The sequence below is a fragment of the Phoenix dactylifera genome, chromosome 8 (genome assembly GCF_051530095.1).
Source record: "Phoenix dactylifera cultivar Ajwa chromosome 8, Ajwa_hap1_PhDact_Kaust_v1.1, whole genome shotgun sequence".
NCBI lineage: Eukaryota > Viridiplantae > Streptophyta > Magnoliopsida > Arecales > Arecaceae > Phoenix > Phoenix dactylifera.
This window is the reverse complement of record NC_143197.1, coordinates 10,313,095-10,335,074: the sequence shown is the minus strand read 5'-3', so window position 1 is coordinate 10,335,074 and position 21,980 is coordinate 10,313,095. Positions and strand designations below refer to the sequence as shown.

Below are 21,980 nucleotides of genomic sequence, written 5' to 3'. Positions count from 1 at the left end.
TAATGAGGCTTTTCGGGAAAGAAGGGACGCCGCCTATTAAAGGCACCTCGAAGCGTCCGATAATTCAAAACGCGCAATAAATTAAAATTTTCGGAATCCGTAATGACCCTACCAAAGCTACTTCCCGCGCTCCAGCTGGTAGCCAACTGGAACTCGGAAGTCGGGGGTAGTGTTGGGGGAAAAACCCCAAGTCATACCGCCACGGAGGCGCTCGGCCAGAGAGCGCCGACCAGAAAGATGCTCGGCCAAAGAGTGCCGACCTGGAAGGCGCTCGACTAAAGGGCGCCGACCAGAGAGAGCGCCAAGAAGAGGCACCCAACCAGAATAACCAAGTAGGGATGCTCGGCTAGAAAGAGCCGACCAGAGAAGCGCTCGACTAGAAAGCGCCGACCAGAGACAAAAAGCGCCAAATAGAGGCGCTCGGCTAGAAGATGCTCGCCCAAAGGGCGCCGACCAGAAGTACTAGAAGCGACCCCGCCACAGGGCGCCCCTCTGAGCGACCAGCTCGGCTCGGCACTCCTGCCGAGCCGATGCCTTAACCAAATGTTCAACCTGCCGCTATCTCCAAGCCATCAGGGCATAAGATCTCCGCAGGTATTCGGCACGACCTGTCATTAATGCATGAGACCCCCTCAAGTCTCCGATGCACTCAGTCATTTAATGAACACGGCTCAAGACGATCTCCGGATCACTGAACCATCAAAGCATATGGCTCTCCCTGACCGCCGGTTCATTCAGTAATAAATGCACTTACCATCCACGAACCCCAGGCCCACTACCGCTGACGGTTCAACCACTCCAACGGGTCCGATCGACCGCGACAACTCCCTGACTCCGGTCTGATCCGGCCTTATTCTCCACTACGCCATTAATGGGCCAAATCGTGCCCAATTATTACAAAAGAGGACAAATTCCTCTGTCACCTTCCAGGTAACTCAAATCCCCTTCTATAAAAGGGAACCTGGGAGAGAGGAAAGGGGGAGACCCTCCTGGACCGGGTAAAAAGAAGTAAACAACACAGACACAATTGATGACATATATCCTCTCTCTTATATTCTCTGGGTCTTCTCCACATACTCTCTCTTTCCTGCTCTCTCCACGTACTTGCCCCCTCTGACTTAAGCATCGGAGGGCCGGCGCCGGGGAGCCCGGCCACCGGTTTTTCTTGCAGGACTCGCACCCTCCAGGAGGACGCCCTTGGCCGGCGCGCCGCCGACCACCATCCCTACGGCGGAGCCCCTCCTTCCCCGGCTTCGCGGCGGCCCCCGGGTCCAATTTCCAGCAACACCTGAGAACTGAAAGAATCTGTGCATTCTCTTCCTGTGCTCTTGAAAGTTAACAGCAAAGAATCCTGATTCTGGATCTTGAGGAATTCTTCCCAAATTTTGATTTTAATTCCAGAACTTTGTCTGGCACATTTAGCCAATATTCCTTGTATCCTAGCCTCATAAATCCTAAATGCTCACTTTCCCTAATACATAGAAATGCAAATCTCTTATTTGCAGCGGTAGTCCTGTTTTTTTTTTTTTCTAATTAACTTACAAGGAATAATGTTATGAATAGATATTCATAGTATGGATGGAAGAGACCCATTGTATAAAGGAATGAATTCTTGTATTCTGTTGAAACTTGCTAATAGAGTACATCTAGAAGATGTGGTAAAGTATGGGTTGATTCTTTAATCTATTTGTGTAGATGATTGGTATCAGCCACTTGAGTGATGGATTGGTATCATTCAGTATTGTCTGGACTTTATCTTCTTTGTTGAGATGTCCTAATTTTGTTTATCTTTTTTTTATAAACTGCAGTTCAATCAGTATTCTAATAGAATGGACAAAAGTTGGATAAATAAGTTGAGATCTAGTGCCGAATATTTGGATGGAGTTCAGAATTTCATTAAGTTTGCTTTTGAGAAATCTAATATGAACGGAAAGATTTTATGTCCATGTCAAAAATATGTAAACGGTTCTGCTCTTGATCCAAAAATTGTTGAAGAACATTTGGTGTGGAATGGTTTTCTAAAGGGTTTTATTGAATGGGTTCTTCATGGAGAGTTCATACCTTCATGTAACCAACCCTCCTATTTAGAACATACCTTCAATTTTGGAACCAGTGACACCGAACAAAATTCTGTAGAAGAAGATGATATAAGGGGCTTACTTAGAGATGCTCTTGGACATAGTATTAGAACTGTAGGAGAAGATGAGCGTACAGTTAATGATCAGTCCATGCATGTTGATGAATCTATATATTCTGATGACACAGCTCGTTATGATAACTTGGTGAAAGATTGTAATCAAGAACTGTATCCGGGTTGTAAGAATTTTACGAATATTTCTTTTCTTCTGCATTTATTACATTTAAAATATTTGAATGGGTGGTCTAGCAAGTCTTTTACTATGCTTCTTCAATTATTAAAGAATGTATTTACGAAAGGTGTTACTTTACCAACATCTTCATATGAAGCCAAAAAACTAATAAAAGAGTTGGATTTTGGATACGAGAAAATACACAATTGTCCGAATGACTGCATTTTATATCGCAGTGAAAATATCAACCAAGAGTCATGCCGAATATGTGGAACTTCACGATGGGGAAAACATAAAGAAGACGAGAATGATTCGGTGATTGAAGTGGATGCTTCACCGATTAAGAAAAAGGGCTAAAATTTTGAGGTATTTTCCTCTTATACCAAGATTGAAAAGGATGTTTGCGCGCATCACCGAAGACGGCTTCCTCGATGAGATGGCATGACGAAGGCCGTACAAAGGATGGAATGTTACGACACCCAGCGGATAGTCTTGCATGGAAAGCATTTGATGCCCGAATTTGCTTTAGGCTTGGTTTAGCTACTGATGGGTTTAATCCATTCCGAACGATGAGCTCAACATATAGCACTTGGCCGGTTGTTTTGATTCCATATAATTTGCCGTCATGGATGTGTATGAAACAGTCTTCAATAATTCTGTCAATGGTTATTCCAGGTGACAAGGGCCCAGGTAATGATATTGATGTTTTTCTACAGCCTCTAATAGAGGAATTGAAACAAATATGGAAGGGTATTGATGCATTTGAAGCTTTTAAAATATTGATGTATAAGATGACCCACACTCACCGAGATTGCAGCTTTGTCCGGAACGAGTCGAGAGATATAGTTGTATGTATTCATTTTTTATTTGTTCACAATTTTTTTATTAATTTTACTTTTTTTAAAATATTAATGTGACTATTTTTTTGAGAGAGAGATATAGGAAAGAGCTACAACTCTTATTTCAGAGTGCGTCGGAGAGTTATCATCATTCGACGCGGCCAGTCACGTTGAGGCTCATGTCTATACCGAATTGATGGGCCCAAAGCGTTATGGTCACGTAAGGGGTTACGGTGTTGGAGTTACCACCACTCAGCTGTCTGTAGTGAGCCGATATACCCAAGATGCCAGATAAGGTACTAGCACTGCAGAAGTTTGTAGTTTGAAGACGGAGATGGCACAGAAAAAGCAGTCATATGAGACAAGGATAGAGGAGATAAGGCAGAGACATATGACTGATATGGCGGAGTTAAAACAGAGCCAAGAGTTGAAGATACAATCTTTGCAGGATCAGCTTGACCATATTTCATCTTTTTTGCAGAGATTTGCTCCTCCGATACATAACTAAATCTATATGAATATTGTACGTAATTATAATGTATTCTTGTATGAGCGTGATGACTTTCGTATTCTTAGTTTCTAAAGTATTTTTTTTCTTGTAGATTGCTGATACTTCATCTACTCGTAGGGATGATGATGTCGTCGACCCTTGATACATCGTAGATTGTTTACTTAGGAATTTGATATGTATGTTTTTAGTGTGTTTTTGAAGTATAATGTAATCAAATATGATAATATGAATATTTTGAATGAAAAGTTCTCTTTGTGACGTGCATTTTGTTATCCATGTGATTTAGTGTATTTGTTTTGTTAGAATTTAATGTATACAGAGTATTAAAAATTGCTTTTACGATTTTTTTTAAAAAAATCCGTATTTCCGACGCTTTTAAGCATCGGCAATAGCGCCTTTAACGACGCTTTGTAACATCGGGCAATGCTCAGGCCGACACTTTTAAGCATCAGCCTAGTCCGACAGAAATCCACCGATTGAAGCATGGTTCCAAGTTGGCCGACGCTTTTTATGCGTCGGTTAACTCGCACATGCACGATGCTGAAAAGCGTCGGTATAAATCACCGACGCTTTCTTAAAGCGTCGGCGTAAACTGAGCCCACGCCCACGTGCCCGACGTCTTACCCATGCTTTGGGGGGCGTTGCCAGGAAATATACCGATGCTTAAAGACCAAAAAAAGCGCCGGGGCAAATCCTTTCTTTTGTAGTGTGTTAGGGGGCTTTAGCTTGTAGACTTCTATAATATGGTCATGCATCTCAAAATAAAGCCACATCCATTCGAGATCTAAAATCTCATGGAAACCACTTCTCTTTCTGGATACAGCTTGGCCTGCCAAAACTTTGGCACATCATTTAAGATAAGAGAGCATCATTCTTCATGATTATTAGGAGGGCATCTATTATTTTCAGTGGATCCCATATGATATGAAGAGATCTGGTCAAGTCAAAAGTCCAGTAACTCCTGCTTCCTTTTGAGAACCTGCTTTTATGTATGTTCCATTTCTGTTGACCCACGGTCTACGAGACTTATCCCCTTTCCGCCCCCCTGCCCACCTGAGTGGTGCTAATCTTCACTTTTCTATTCTTACAGTTATTCCCGCACTATTCTTTGAGAGCAACTCCAACAACCAGAATAAAACCTTTCACCTCTTGCCCAAGTGGCAAAAAGTGGGCCTTATCCAAAGTTAATACATGGCTCAATCCAATTCAAAGGAAAGTCTGGATCTCTAATATTTTCATTTTATCCTTCAGAGACTGGATCTTGCTCTCCATTGCTATTTACGATGGGATATACACTGCTCCCACTATAAAAAAAAAACACAAATTCCACCATTCTCAGTGCATCCAAAACCTAAATATAACTCCCATTCCTCCCAAATGGGGCGTAGAAGGTGCTTGAACATTTTAGTATGAACAGATCCAAACTGGTGAGTGCTCCTTTGGCTGCACACCTTAGATTATCGGCATCATTGTCACTAGGAACCGAGGAGGAGGTGGAGCACATATCACGTGTTCCATATGCTAGTGCAGTTGGTAGCTTGATGTATGCTATGGTTTGCACCAAACCCGATACTTCGTAGTTAGCCAGTACACAGGCAACCCTACGAAAACACATTGGCAGGTCGTGAAATGGATTATAAGATATTTGAAAGGCTCTATAGACGTTGACTTAGTCTACCATAGTAGCAGATCAACTAGTAGTACTGCAAGCTATGTTGATTCTGATTATATAGGTGATTTGGATAAATGACGATCATTGAGAGGATATATCTTTGATCTCACTATCAGTTGGAAGGCTATACTTTAGTCTACAATTACGTTATCTATAACGTTATCCAGCTGATATGCTAACTAAGCCACTTTCAATTGACATGTTTAAGCATTGTTTGGACTTGATTAGGTTTTGTAGAGATTGATGCGGGGCAGGTATGGAAGAGACGGTAAGAAAGGTTTCGATATATTTGACTCTGTAAACTTCAAGTCAAGGTAAAGATTTGTTGAGTATGTCTTAAGTTTACAAGTTCTAAAAGGTCAAATCCATACCAATTCTAGAAGGTCAACTTAGGATACCAATTCAAGTCCACGTCGATTCAGGACACCAGTTATATATTAGCCTAACTTGATTATTGTAGGAATATCAGATCGAGTTTAAATCAATTTACTCTATTATATATATCCTTTGTAACTCCAAGGGAAGGGAACGATTGATGAGTGTCCTAGAGATCAAGTGTATTGGAGAATAGAGTTTGTGAAGTAAACTTGTACTATGCAATTTTCAATTTTTTTTTGAAGTGAAACTTTTACATTGTCTTTGCCTGTGGATATAGGTCAATAGACTAAACCATAAAAATATTGTATGCTCTTGTTCTTTCTTTTTTTCCTCTTTGTTTCATTATTCTCTCTTGTCACAACAACCCGGTTTCAGGCATGTTATGGAAGGTGCTCCTTTTGCAATAGAATTAATCCTGTCCAAATGCAAATAGTTAATGGTGGTCTGCTTACAAGATACCAAAAACTGCTTCATATTCTCCTTGAAGTGCAGTTCAATGAAGAAAAATCAAGGTCAAATCCAAATAGGCCAATCCATATGTAGCAGAAATCAGCAAAATAAATTGAAGAAATCTCTTTGGATCCTCTTTTATATGGATTCAATCCTCTCTTCTCAAATGCTCGAAGAATGCACTTGAATTCACTCACTTAGTACTCATTTTGCTCTCTTTCAATCCATCCAATTATCTCTATTTGTAGAGGATGTTTAGAGACCCTTTCAAATAACTAGAGGCATGTTCGTATAGCTTTAAGATAGGAGAGAAAAATAGTGATAAAAATAAAACTTTATTCACTCAAAAAACCAATGTTATTTGGGACTATTTTTAAAACATCAAAATTTTGAATTATGTAATTGATAAACCAACATACATGAAATATATTGGTGTCATATGTGGATAATCCACTAATCCTTCATGAATAGACAATGGCCGTGATTAGGTAGGCCGCATACATGACGGATAGAGGTTGCAATCATTTGCACCAAAGAAGGCTCATCTTCCATTACACGAATATATTCTTGAATCACTAAGAAATCTCAAAGCACTCTGAACTCTGCCATTCATTTGCCTGCACAAATCTCAAATCAATCAGTGGGTGATCTAATAATTGATTTGCACAAGGGAAGATGAATCCTTCTTTCTGAAATAGACAACCCGAACCCATCCATGACAGGGAAAATGCACTACATGGTACTACATGGAGTTCTTATCATTGCTGTTGCACCATAAACAATCCGCCCTAATGGGGATTGGGGAGACTAGACTTTTGTGGTTCACATCTTTTTATGCTCCAATGAAACATTTTGTAACAACGGGTTAGGATATCATCTAAAAAGATAAGCCAAAAGATATTTTTTTTAATTTCTTAGTTCTGTATAAGTATCCATGTTCAGTCTCAATGAGCCCGTACTATAGTATTTTCTAGTCTACATAGTTTATGAGCCGGATCTGCTCTAATACCATTTGAATCAACTCAAGATCTAACATATTAAAAACTAGCTGAAAGATATTTTTTTGATTCTTTAGTTATATATAAGTACGTCTATAATCTTTCCAGTAAATAACTGATTTGGGCCCCTCACACACGCCAGTATGCATGGTCCCTCACACGTTTGGTTAAAACAAGGAGAACGCGCGCATACCCGAGGGTTAGCTTCCGCAAGAATTCTCGACCTTTTGAAGCGACAAGCCCTCCTCTTATAAATACCCCACGTCCCCCCCCTCCCATTCTCATATCACAGCCATTTGCCCTTCTTGACTTCCTTCTTCTACTACTTCATGGCCTACAGAACGTTGGAGATCGCACAGCTCTCCGCCCATAAGCTCAAAGATGTGAGGCTTTTCGGCAGAATGAAAGTCTACGTGGTGGTCTCGCTCTCCGACGACCCGCAGCCGAAGAAGCGGACTCCTACCGATCGGGTGGGCCGGGAAAACCCCTCGTGGAACTCGACGTTCCAATTCAACGTCCACGACGACAACCCAGGCCGCCTCACCCTCCGCTTCCTCCTGCGCACCGAGCGAAGCCTCGGCGACCGGGACGTCGGCGAGGTCAACGTCCCTGTCAAGGACCTTCTTCGTACCGGCAATGGCCAAATGCAGTCCGTCAGCTTTCAGGTTTACGTTCCATCCTATGGGGAGAATCAGGGCGTGCTGAAGTTCTCATATAAGCTTGGCAAGAGGATTGCTCCTCCTCCAACCATTCCCACTACTGTTGTTCAAGAGACCATGGTCACCCACCGCACGATCGCCGGGTACCCGTACCCAACGCCGGCGAACGGGTATGGCTACGAGGCGGCGCCACCTCCAAGGAAGAAGTAGGTCATCGAGGGGTTGGCGAGGACCGGCCGATCTCATTTCTAGACCCCATCCATGTCCTTAATTAGCAATCTACGAACATATATATATATATATATATATCCTTAATTATGTTATGGTTTTGGCCAAAGCTATGTTAACTAGTATAAGTCCCGGGAAACTTTGGGGAGTCACTGGTGCCCAATCTGATGTGGCAAGGGAGAAGAATTGGGTTATTCATGAGATGCCATGTAATTGAAGTACCTTTTCTGATTGAGTAATATATATAAATATATACCCCTATAACTAGTTTGGAGCATGCATGTAGTTATTATTATTATTTTTTGGCCTTTTACTTTTCTCTTTCTCACGTCTGAAGAAGAAGAAATATTTGTTAAAAAGAACGTAGATTATTTCTTTCTCACATGCAATAAGTATGAGAGCAGCCAACAAAATTAAAAAGAAATAATAATACAAGAAAAAAAAAAGGCACCAATATAAGAATAGAGCCTCCAAACCCTTCCATGACAATGGTGTATGCACAAGGATGAAAGAAACATAGAAACAATTGACTCATTCAAATTACTTAATTAGTGTACCCAAACAAAAAAAATTCTGTTTTTCTTTTGGTATACAAAACAAAGAGATGGTTGAGTAATTATTTTCCAAATTGAAATAAGGTTATAAACTAAGAATAATAATGCTGTAGATGAGTGTACAACGCTGGCATTAAAAAAAAAAAAAGACAAAACTCTACCATTAAATTAATGCATGGCACGAGAATATTGTCGCAGTGCACATGATGATGTGATTGGATTATGGCATAAAGAATCACTGTACTTTTCGGGCCAATGAATCTTGAGGGCCGGTGAATTCGGATTTAAAGAACATGAAAAATAGATTTGCAAAGGCAAGATTCTTCTACGAAAAATGGAAGGGAGAAGAATCTAACGTTTCTTTTCCTTATAGGGACAGCATAGTAGAATATCATAAAAAATAGCTAGATTCGAAACTTAGGCAAGACTATCCATATCGTTTCCTTTGCTCCAATTAAATCTTCTCTCTGACGTATCTAAAGATTGATCCAAAGGCACCACGGCGTATGCCACAAGTGTGCTTGCATGCGGCATCAACATTGCTTCATGCTCAATCTTTGTACGTAATAATAGATAAAATGATGCAAGCTGGAAGATAGGTGGTTAGCTAATGATATAACTCGATCATCACAAATTACATAAGGATTGTCTCTTACTACCACACCAATCCCATCAATTGACGGTAAAGATCTAGATTCTCTTTTTTGTTTTCCTTTTTTTTTCTTCAATCTAGGCATCATAAACGATCTCCAAAGGATTGGTGATGTATATTAATTAACAAATGAAGATCAATTATGGTGCATTTTTGGAAGCACAGGAACTGCAAAAACTTTTTAGTACTTGAGATCTGGTGCTTTATTTAGCTGTCATATTACTTTTTGACCTTGACTTTGACTTCCTAACTTGATAACCGTCGATGGAACAGCCTTACGGAAAAAAACATAACGGTATATAAACCCTGCTTGACCCTCAACAGTTACATACAATAAACATTTAGCAGTACTTTTATTAAAAAAAAGATAAATTTAAGTATCATGCCTTATTAATCTCTTTATCACCAGTATCTTCATTTGCACCAATGCAAAATTTAAAGTGGATTACAATTTTTTAATAACTGTTTTGTGCTCTACACTAGAATTGATCTTGGACCGGACTTAGGTACAGAAAATATCAAATTTTAAATAGGCGCAGCCTGAAATCTAACTAAAAATGAATATGGTTTAGGTCCGAGGCCTGGCCTATGATCAACTTTGCTCTACAGAAACTGAGCTCCAAAATATTTAGGGCCAGTTTTGAATAGGGATAAGCCAAGTTTATAGCTTCCGATCCTTGGGATAAGATCCGAATAAAGCTTATCCTACTCTAGTTTCCAGCCTTGATGGTTCAATCAAGCTAACTTTATCGGGTTGGATTGATACTTAGGGGAGATGAGAACTTTGGGTTGACTTGGATTGTATAGAAAAGGTGAGAGTGTTAATTTTGAGAATGGCTAAACCAATTAACCTTACCCTTTTCTTCCCTGACTATAGTGGCAATACTATATTAATTTATCATATTTTATTATAATGATATATTTGTATAAATAGAATGTTATATTATTATGCTATATTATAATAATATAATATATAATATTAATATATTATTAGTTTATTAATACTATTATATTAGCATATATGTTAAAACTAGTATATTAATACTATATATGTTGGAAGTTTATATTAAAATCATATTTGCTTAAAATGTTGCCAATCAATATTGATTCTTAGGAATTTTTGTTGGAATTTTTTCTTATTGGAATATTTTTTCTGCGAAGATGATTCTTAGGAATATGATGTCTGAGAAAATGGTTTTGACATGTTTGGTTGATCATGAGAAAGTGACACATTGTATAGTAGCTTATGTTTGGTTGAGCATCTACTTTTCTAGGAATGTTGTAGTTTAAGCTCATGCAGGCAGGACAAAATTCCCCTGGTCTTGGACAGGGTTTCAATGGAAAGGAAAGGAAAATATTATAAAGGGGGTACGTTATGTTTGCTGAACAAATTGCTATGTATTAGACAAAGGGTTGTATCCTTTGGTGGTCTTGGATAAACACAAAAGCATATTTTATAAGCTTTTCAACAAAGTAGATTTTGAGGGACGGAATATAGAATATTTAGTAAGGCTGTTCTGACATATGTTGAATAAGAGAAATAGAGAGAATATATATATGTTTTTAATTTCTTCTTCGGTTTAAATTTCATAAACAATTTATTTTGAAGTTTTGTGATTTAGTAATAATTTGGATTGCAGGTTTACTGGTTCAGCTTGGGCAACCTTAATCTACATTCGTATTTTTTTTTTAAAAAAATAGCAATTCCGACGCTTTAAAGCGTCGGCCAAAATACATTTGCCGACGCTTTAAAGCGTCGGCGAAAACGAAAACTGGGTTGGGCTTTATCGACGCTTTAAAGCGTCGATAAAGCTGTTTTTGCCGACGCTTCAAGGCGTCGGCGAAAACGCAAAACTGGATTGGGCTTTATCGACGCTTTAAAGCGTCGGTAAAGCCGTTTTTGCCGACGCTTTCATTAGCGTCGGCAAATCCCCGTTTTTGCCGACGCTTTCTCTTAGCGTCGGCAAAAATCCGACCCACGCCCACCTGCCCGACGTCTGACCCACGCTTTGCGGTGCGTGGGCTGGGAATTCGCCGACGCTTAAAAGCGTCGGTAGAGACCTCAAAAAGCGTCGGGATATATCCTTTCTTTTGTAGTGAATATTGAAAGGTCCAACGTATCCAATTTGAAAAATATGGTTAAAAATATAAATTATATTTTAATTAATAATATTATAATTATTCTCCAAAAAATTCCATATCACAAATAAATAGAGGATAATAGGTATTGCATGGGCAAACTTGACCAAGACTACAAAATCTCACCTTTTTTACTACTTATCCTCGAATTTCATCCGTACGTCTATCATTTTCCATCCTCAAAATGAAATGAAGAAACAATAAAAATATAATAATTATATGGGATATAAAACATAAATCCTAGACAAAAAAAAGAAAGAGACAACCCACACTAAATCTACACAAATTTAGCCCTACTCAATATAAAACCTATATGTCCGCGAATAACTCGGAGGTAATAAAAAAATTATGTCCGAGTATTGTAAAAGAAATGGGCTTATTTCATAAGATAAGGTTTTTTGGTATTTGGTCAGAGAAATAAGCTGGCGGGATATTACGGTAAGGGAGGGAATAGAGGGTTATCATAAGAACCACATCGCCCTTCTATTGTGCTGTGTATTTAAGAATGAATAAGAAAAGTGGAGGGATAACATGGTAAGGGAGGGAATAGAGGGTTATCCCCTTGCTTATTCCCCTTGATGTCTATCATGGCTTGGGAACTAGCTAAAATCCAAACAAATTTTAAAAAAGAGAAGGCTTCGAACTTGGAGTATACTTGCAGTTGTCGACTATAAAGACATTTAAATTATTCATGGAGGAGAAGTCAAGCCATGCCTAAAATATAACATTTTAACCACTTGATACCAATAATTAGATATTCTTTCGGTGGGAATATTTGATTTATTTAATCCTTGTGCATCTCCTCATTCTTTTTGAAGCGGACAGGAGCATCTGAGAATACCAGAAAGATTGGTTTGGCAATTTGGGCATCACCTTCAGCTCGCTTCCTACTTGACCAACTTTGAGACTGATTTGGATACCTCAAAGAAATATCCAAGAAGTGCACCTGGAATGTGGTATCCATGCATATAAATATGCTTAATATACCGTAACAGTGCAGGCTGCAGCACATTCAGGTTTATTGTAGCAAAGCTTCCAAGTTGCATCACAGAAAACTAAGCAGGGACACCATGGAGTCTAATTTCTAGCATTACTTTAGTAGAGCATTGGAGATTCAATTCCAAAAGATTCAATATTGTAGGATGTAAGATTGATGATAGCAAAACGATGGTTTTTACTCTCCAATCAAATATCGACACATCATTTGAGATAGAGAAGAATGTATTCTCATAAGGGGAGAAAGAAATCAATGTCCAAGCATCCACAAGTTAACAATCTAGAAATGGTTGTGCGTATCATTTCTTTAGATGTCGTTTATATAATCCTATCTCCACTTAACCCACCCATATTGGTCTGCTCTAAAGATTGATTCGAACTCAGCATGCCCACCCCGTAACAGTGCGCTTTAAATCGACGCAAAAAATTGTTATCATCGGGGCATAACGATCGATAATAGGTAGTTTATCTTTTGGAAGCAAAGTATAGCAATAGTTTAACCGGCACATTATCACGTATAAGTTACGACAACGAGAACCATTCATAATGATCACACATGTTTCATGCAAATAATTGCTATCACTACACTACTATCTATTGAGATTCAATATATTTATAGAGAAGCTAACGATGTTGCTGATTGGATGCATCATACATGGCAAGCCATAAAAGAGCTACTCTATAGGATTCCTCAGTTATGCAATTTTATAATATTTTATTTTTTGATTTTGATGGATATACCTGTGCATAAAATCATATCTCTGATAAAAAAAAATTATCTCCTTGAACCCTCTACCTATTCTCCTATGGTGGAATTCATATATCTATTTTCGTTGAATTTAAATCATTCTATCTACCATTACAAACAAATAAAAATAATAATAATAAAAGCGGAGAGTGAGGTAACCATTATTCAACCAAGGTTGTCGGCAGGAACATTAAATTGGAATGTTGAGTGCCTAGATATCATGCCCTCTCCTCTCGGTAAGATTGCAATAACCATCTGCCAACATCATTTACAAGGCATCGAAACAGGTCGAGAAGTTTCTTTTATGGATTGTTTTAAAATAATCTAACTTCGAAAGATCATAACATCTATTCTTCAAAAGATCACAAAAATCAGGCTCTGAGGAATTTCTACGTACAACATATTTTAGTCTGATTCGCATGCATGAAACACATAGTTTGGATCAACATAATGTGCAGTGCATTGAAGGATACAAATCTAAGATAGTGGCTGCTGAATTTAAAGGCTTGCTAATTATCTCCTTTTTAAGCCTCATTTTGCTTGGGATATGTCAGATTACAGAATAATATGATGATTATCGAAAATCATTTATTTAGAAAAATGCTTGCAATTTTATCATATTTGGTTTGTAGAAAAATTACTCTAAAAAATACTGTTGGAAAAAAAATTACCATATTTTTTAGAGCTACTATTATATGAAAATTTTGCCAAATTCTCAAAATATCCTTCTAATTCAAATAATAATATATTTTCTCAGTCCATCTGTTAGCTATTTCGAATATTGAAATATATTTACATGAGTTAATAAATATTTTTAAATTAATTTGATATATATTAACAAAATATATTGCTTGTTATAAATAAATTTTAGTATGTTTTGGTATATAAATAAATATGCTAATTATTAATAAGTCCTATTTTAATTTTTTAATTATTAAATATTTGTTAATTATCTATTAATAAATAATATTTACTAATAAACTTATTAACATATTAAATATATTATTAATCAATATATTAATATACTTATAATATATTAGTATAGTATACTAATATTAATTATATTATATAAATAATATAATTAATAAAGTATTAATATAATATAAACGAGTGCATTTTCATGATATTTTAAGATTCTCTCCACTCAATAGTCCGGCATGAAAAAATAAACATGCAATCTATCACTTAGTTTATCATCTTTCTTGTTCATTTTTCACATCAAATATGCTAATCTGATATAGAATTTATTTTTCATACCAGATTACCGCCAATTAAATATATTTTTAATATTTTTTGTGATAATTTTATTTTCAAAATAACTAGCTATTTATGGCTGTTACTTCCTCTGGGAGGTGGTTATTTGCTTTTGAAACCTCGGCTATTTGGTTTCTTTATCCAAGAGGCACCTTGTTTTACCTCCAATATATACCAAATTAGCAATGCAAACGAGGACGCATCACTTTTTCCTTCTCTCCGTTATTTTATTCAATCATTTACTCTTGTACTCTCTCAGTCTCTCTTCCAAATTAACACACTCTCTCTCTCTTCCGTTCCATCTCATCAAAACACGGTACACTCTCTTATTATTATTTACTTTATTATTATTTTTTGTTGGAAAAATGGGCGGCATGGATGTGCTGTACTTTTAGGATTTAGTTTAAAGTGCAGAGAATATATGAGCTTTATATCCTGAAGAAAATTATTTCTATGCATAAATTCATCTATACAGTAAGGAAATAATTATTTTTTTCAAAAAATATCTTAAATGGTATACCTAGCTCAAATTTATTTGTATTTTTTGGTTTTCTTTGATTATTGTATAAGAAGTCGCCATTAGCATTACTATCTCCTAGTCTAATACTACAATAGGTACTACATAGGCCAACTACCATGCATTGCACCAACATGTACAAATCTATTATTGTATCTTCTAAGTGTAAATGCATATTTTCCATAACGATTTTAGACATTATTCAGCCTTTTACTGAATCCAATCCAATAAAGTTTTGAGTCTAACTTGAAGACCCGATCCAAATGCAATAGCTTGCTGAGTTTATTTTTCATGGTCAAATCCTTGTTTGGTTTTGGTTAGTTCCCTGAACTTCATACAGCTCTTAGGATAATCTTATTAATTAATTCTCTCTTAGAATAATATTTAATAATTAATTCTTAGTTCTTGTATAAAGTTTTAATGAAATTTTTATCTGACTTAGATATCAAGCAGGATGTCAATTTGTATTTGTTGTGGCAATTAATAACCAGCATGATGTGACATATAAGAATTTATCCAACTCACAGTCTATTCGGCAATCCCAACACACCCAGGTCTCTTACGAGGCATCCCAGCCTAGCTTTCCGAGGTACAAATGAACAACAGGCCGAGCAGAATAGAAGCATCTAACCTCCAGGATCGGTGCTTTCTCGCTCGACTTTGTCATGATAAATGGAGCTCCTCTGTAGAGAAAGCAGCTTGGCCTCCCACCGCTTCAAAGGCATGCCTAACTCTGCCATATCTAGGTTGTTACAACACGTCTCCAAGGTTGTTGCATCATGTCAGTAGTTTATTGCAATATGACCCTGAGTGTTAAGATGCAATCTTAGAAAATTCGGGACTCTAGCTATAAATAGATCCAAATATCCTCAGTAAAAAGAGGTGAATAATTTGAACATAGAGGAGACCCTATTCCTTCGTTCTTTCCATCTATTTCTTTCTTCCATTGTTTCCTATCAAAGAAACTTTTATTGACTTAAGCATGGGATAGCCTCGTCAGAGCCAATCCAGCGAGCCTTCAGCCTTTGTTTGTTATCTCTCAGGGTCACAAGGTGATCCACATCAGCTTTCTGGGATCTGGTGGCAACAGTATTATTATCAAACACCACTAATATGATAATTACTTGAGATACCAACAATTAATATAAGCCAAACTATTTGTTTAATATAATTTAATAAATTTAAAATCTTAATTATTAAATGATATAATTAATATTTTTGATAGGCGTCTTTTTTTGAGTTTTTTTCAGCAATAGACAATCCGTTATATAGTGACTTGGGTTCTTGCATTCATAGCATATTAGCGATTGGTCTTTATCTTTCTCTTTTCTCAGCTCCCCCTTAAACAAAGGTCTTCTTCATTGCCATTTTCTTCTTATAAACCTTCTAAACTTCCTCGTTATCAAAGCCATCTCCTCATTTTCTTCTATACTGTCAGATTCCTTGCTCTCATCTTCTTCTTGAGTATTTGATTTGAGACCGATAGTCCTTTTCTTTGATTCCTCTCCGTCAAGGTTCTGCTTCATAGATAGCTCGTAAGTTATTAGCGAACACAACAATTCTTCTAGAAGAAGGGTGTTGAGATCTTTTGCTTCTTGGATAGCCGTGATTTTGGCCTTCCATGTTCTTGGCAATGAACAAAAAAGAATTTAGATGCAAGAGGACTCTCGAAGGGAGTTCCCCTCTTCTTCCCAAATCCGACGGAAGAGGAGTTCTCTTCCCTCTCATAATCCCACTTCTGATTCTCGATCAATCTCCGGAGTTAAGCACGAAGTTTCCCTGATTTCTGTCGAGATTTCTCAACAAACCACCTTCGATTTGCATCGTCGGCACAAGGTAATCAACCCCGCCTCTTTTTTGTATTTATTCTAGACTCCTCGGCCGTCATCAATGAATTCATCGACGTGATTTTTGCCGGCGGGTCGCCGTATTCGGATGAAGACCTAATGCTCTGTTTTCGTCTCCCTTGTTCTATTTTTTTTGCTTCCATCTCCTTCACGGTGGTTCGAGGCCGTGCTCCTTTCTAGAGCTTCGAACGAGCTTATGGGAAGCTCTACTACCATAGCCGAGCTTCGATCAACGGCCGGTGAGCCGGAATACCTAACTCTCCTTATTTTGGGCCGACCTAGTGTCGGTTTTTCTCTTCTTTTTCTCCACCGCCGGCCGACGTGGGTGTTGATGCCATCGTGGTTATCGCCGGAGGCCGGACATCAGGCCGCCGCCAGCCGCCGACTGCCGGGGCTGCATCCATTCCGATCAGTTTGGTTATTTAATATGAACTGAGGTTATTATGATAAAATTTTCAGGCCTAGCATATTCTCTAGGTAGGGGTGGCAATCGGGTCGGGTCAGGCATAAACAGGTCGGGTCAGATACAGGTTGTCACGCCCCGGACCCGGATCCGTGACACGGCCGTGCTATTGCCGACTATCGCCCACAGTAGCACGCAGCCTCATACAGGGGTAACAGATAGCCAAAAGGATTCAAACTTATATATATATTAAAAGTTTTGCAGTACAACCTTCAAGTTTGAAACCAAAAATACAGAACTTCTATGCTATTCAAATGTACAAAAGTATATAAGCTTCTCCAAAAATACGAAGCTCTGTAACAAAATAAAAACATATCTGATGGCGATCACTGATGAGGATCTGAAAGAAAACGAAGCATAAATAGATGTGAGCTACACGGCTCAGTAAGTAATCCTGCATAATCCTACCGGATCAACCAGTAGGCTAAACATGTAAATCAGGGTTTGAGAAGCTGACATGCATATTCATCTAATAATCATCACGGCACAATAAGTATGCGATTTAAACAAAGCAGTAGTGCAAATCACAAAAAATTTTCGTAATATATGCATACTTTATGAAAATGATATTTGAAGCATGATCATGAGGCTCGTTTCAGAGATTGGGTATATGAGGCGGGTGCTTCCAAATCCTGCAGATGTGTTTTTGGGGAGAAGCAAAATCGGTGAGGGGTGAAGGACGCTTGCGTGAAGCCCCGGAACCGGCCAACATCTGGCAGGGGAGCCCCGTGTTTCCCCCTCATGTGGGCCCGATAGTCACGTGCCCTGCTATCCCCTTGACCCAGTTGACTAAGAAACGGGCCAAGTTTATCTGGGACGGCAAGTGTGAGAGGAGCTTCCAGGAGCTTAAACAAAGGTTAGTTTCTGCCCCAATTTTAACATTGCCGTCCTTAACTGGAGAATTTACCATCTACAGTGATGCTTCCAAGAACGGGCTAGGCTGTGTGCTGATGCAAGATGGCAAGGTGGTAGCCTATGCTTCGAGACAGCTGAAACCCTATGAACAGAACTACCCGATACATGACCTGGAGTTGGCCGCAGTAGTGTTCGCCTTGAAACTTTGGAGACATTATTTGTATGGCGAACACTATGAAGTGTACACCGACCACAAGAGCCTAAAGTATATATTCACCCAGAAGGAATTGAATATGAGGCAAAGAAGGTGGTTGGAAATCCTGAAGGATTATGACCTGAGTATTAAGTACCACCCAGGAAAGGCCAACGTGGTGGCTGATGCCCTAAGCAGAAAGTCAGTAATGAGCTCCGCCGCATTACTTACCACTCAACCACAGATTCAGAAGGATCTTGATAAACTACAGGTTGAGGTGGTTACCCGAACTACAAGAAGTTTGCTGGCCGCCTTGAGTATACAACCAACCTTGATCGACAGAATAAAGATTGCCCAGCAGTCTGATGAGCACATCTGCCAGCTCAAGGATGAAGTGGAGAAAGGGTTGCGACCCGAGCTCCAGATGCACCCCGATGGCACTCTAAGGTTTGGCCACCGACTGTGTGTACCGGCAAATGTTGACCTAAGAAGGAAAATCATGGAAGAGGCCCACCAATCCCGTTTCTCTATTCACCCAGGTAGTACTAAGATGTACCGGGACCTTCGGGAACATTACTGGTGGAAGGGGATGAAGAGAGAGATAGCTGAGTTTGTGGCCCGATGTTTGACCTGTCAGCTGGTAAAAGCAGAGCACCAGAGGCCGGCAGGGTTGCTGGAACCAATAGAAATTCCTGAATGGAAGTGGGAGCACATCACAATGGATTTTGTTATAGGACTTCCTAGAACAGTAAGGAAGAATGATGCGGTATGGGTGATAGTTGACCGTCTCACAAAATCGGCCCACTTTCTACCATTCAGAATTGGTACTCCTTTAGACAAGTTGGCCCAATTATACATCGACGAGATTGTACGCCTGCACGGAGTACCAGTGAGTATCATTTCTGATCGTGACCCCCGATTCGTGTCCAGATTCTGGGTAAGCTTTCAGAAGGCCATGGGTACCGGACTGAGGCTCAGTACAGCATACCACCCCCAGACTGACGGCCAGTCAGAGCGGACAATCCAAACTCTGGAAGACATGTTGAGGGCTTGCACTGTGGACCTAGGTGGAAATTGGGATAGTCATATACCACTGGTGGAATTTGCTTATAACAATAGTTACCATTCCAGTATCCAGATGGCCCCATACGAAGCTCTCTATGGGAGAAAATGCCGATCCCCCTTACACTGGGATGATGTCGGGGAGCGGAAAATGCTAGGCCCCGAATTGGTCCAGCACACCAGGGACAAGGTACTACTAATTAAGCAAAGGCTTCAGACTGCCCAGGATAGACAGAAAAGATGGGCTGACAGAGGAAGAAGGGCCTTGGAATTTTTGGAGGGGAACTTTGTCTTCCTGAAAATTTCTCCATCGAAGGATATTACCCGATTCGGAAGACACGGCAAGCTAAGTCCTCGCTACATCGGCCCATTCGAGATTCTTGCCAGGATAGGCAAGGTTGCCTACAAATTGGCCCTACCCCCGGAGCTATCAGGCGTACACAACGTCTTCCACGTCTCCTTGTTACGGAGGTATGTTCCGGATTCCAGCCATGTGGTGCCACATGAGCCTCTGCAATTAAATAAAGATTTAACCTATGAGGAGGCTCCCCTGCGCATCATAGACAGAAAAGAGCAAATCCTCCGAAGGCGCACCATTCCCTATGTTAAAGTCCAGTGGACCAACCACACTGAAAGGGAAGCTACTTGGGAATTGGAGGAGGAGATGCGACAATGCTACCCTCAGCTCTTCGAGAACCAAGGTATGCTTAATTTCGAGGACGAAATTTATTTAAGGGGGGAAGGATGTAATGTCCGGGCCCAATACAGACCGGGCCCAATACTGTAGGGCCCAATTGAATAGTATTGGGCCAGGGAGGGGTTAGCTGGCCCAAGATGGCCATAATCTCCCGCCTGAGGGCTGAAAAGACAAGACCACCAGATGGCCAACGGAGAAACCCCCACCGGCATGCAAAACAGGAGCCCGCCACCTCCTCCCCCTCGGCAAATGAGCTGTGAGCTGGCCTGAGGAGGAGGGGCAGCTGGTGGCTCCCGGAGCAGTGAGGAAGGAGAGAACGCCACCTCTCCTTTGGGGTCAAGTCATAAGCCCTGTATTTAAAACCCCTAAGATTTGCTAACCCCGAATGGAATGTACCCTCCCTAAACTTCTAACCCTCTGATATTCTGTACCAGAGAGCTAGATCCCGGAGCTGGAGGTGGAAGGTGCCCCGCAGCCCCAAGGGAGGAAGGAGGGAACTTGCCAAGAAAGGGTCACTGCCCGACTCCAGTCAGCCAAGTCAAGGTAAGCACACTGCCAGTAGACTAAAGCGAGAGAAGAGGGGAGGAACCCCCTCGGTGGGGGTGTTCTCCTCTCTGTTCCATCCATGGAACAGAGGGGAGCACACCGGCACAAGGAGGAAGATCGGGCAAGAAGAAGAAAACAACAAAACCCTAGGCCGGACCCACGGGCCGCGGGCTGGACCCACGGGCCACGGGCCGGACCAAGGAAACCCAAGCCCAGGCCCGGCTGCCACCCGGGCCGAGCCCAACCGGACTCGGCCTACGGGGTGACAGTCCCCGGCCGCTGCCGCCCTAGGGCAGAGGGGCATCCAGGGGGGCCGCCGGTTCTGGCCATGCCGGCGACCAATGCGGCCCCCAAGGCCGCCAGCCTCCGCCCCCGCCTCTCCGCCGGCAAGAGGTGGTGGCGAGACTCCCACAAGAAAAAAAAAAAAAGAAAAAAGGGGGAAGAAGGAAACAGAAGAAGAAGAAAGACAAAAAAAAAAAAAGGGGGTACTTACCTCGGACCACGGCCTTACCTCGCCGTGGTCGGAGCCGGTGAAGTCCTCCCGGAGGAGATCGGCCTCGAACCCACCTCCCAGCTCTTCTCCTCTCCTCCGGCACCACTTCGGAGAAGAGGGAAGAGCCGGCCTCCCACCGCCGCCGCCCCGAAAGAGTTGCACCTCTCCGGGCTGGTGGATCGGGAGCCTCGCCTCCCCGGCCGCCTGCGAGAGGAGGGGAAGAACCGGAAGGCGGCGAGGGAAAAAGGAGAAAGGCACCGGGAGAGGAGGAGGCCGGGGAGGGTTCGGTGAAGGCGGAAGGAGGAGGGGGCCGGCGGATGGGAGATGGAGAGGCACGGGCGAAGAAGGGGGAGAGGCCGAAGCCTCTGGAAGCTCTCGGAAGAAGAAGAAGTAAAAAAAAAAAAAAAGAAGAAAGAAAAAAAGGGGAGGGCCATAACGGGCTAGCGGGTCGGATCCAAGTCCAGATCCGAAACCCGTTAGGCCCAAATGACTCAAACGGGTTGGGTGAGCCCAATGTAGGGTTGATCCAAGCCTAATTGAATTAAACGGACCAATTAGTCCTAATTGATGTTGGATCTGAACCCGACCAAGCCTGAATGAACCCAAATCAAGCAAATTGGGCCAAATTGAACCCAATTGAGTTGGATTAGATCCAGCAGACCCAATTGAATATTGAGCAGGCCCAATTTAAGCCCAATTAAATTGGCAGAAGGCCAAATTGGCTAGGAAAAGTGGACTTAACCACAAAATCAGGCCCAATCTTTCCCATAAGAAACCCAATTAGGCCTGGTAGACTCAAATTTACTTTAATTGGGTTAAAATTTATGATAATAGAGGATAATGTGGGTCTTATAATATGGTCCTAGGAATTAAAGACTTGTCGTCCGGACTCAAAGGATTGATAACAACTTGTTGTAAGT

The 21,980-nt window shown here is 40.7% G+C and overlaps 1 protein-coding gene across 1 annotated transcript; it reads left to right on the top strand.

Moving 5' to 3' along the window:
• The first annotated feature begins 7,253 nt into the window (after positions 1–7,253).
• LOC103722117 (protein SRC2 homolog) lies at positions 7,254–8,337 on the top strand. Its single transcript, XM_008812558.5, has one exon. It carries the CDS (start codon positions 7,487–7,489, stop codon positions 8,024–8,026), a length of 540 nt encoding a protein of 179 aa, XP_008810780.3. The 5' UTR covers positions 7,254–7,486; the 3' UTR covers positions 8,027–8,337.
• Positions 8,338–21,980: the final 13,643 nt, after the last annotated feature.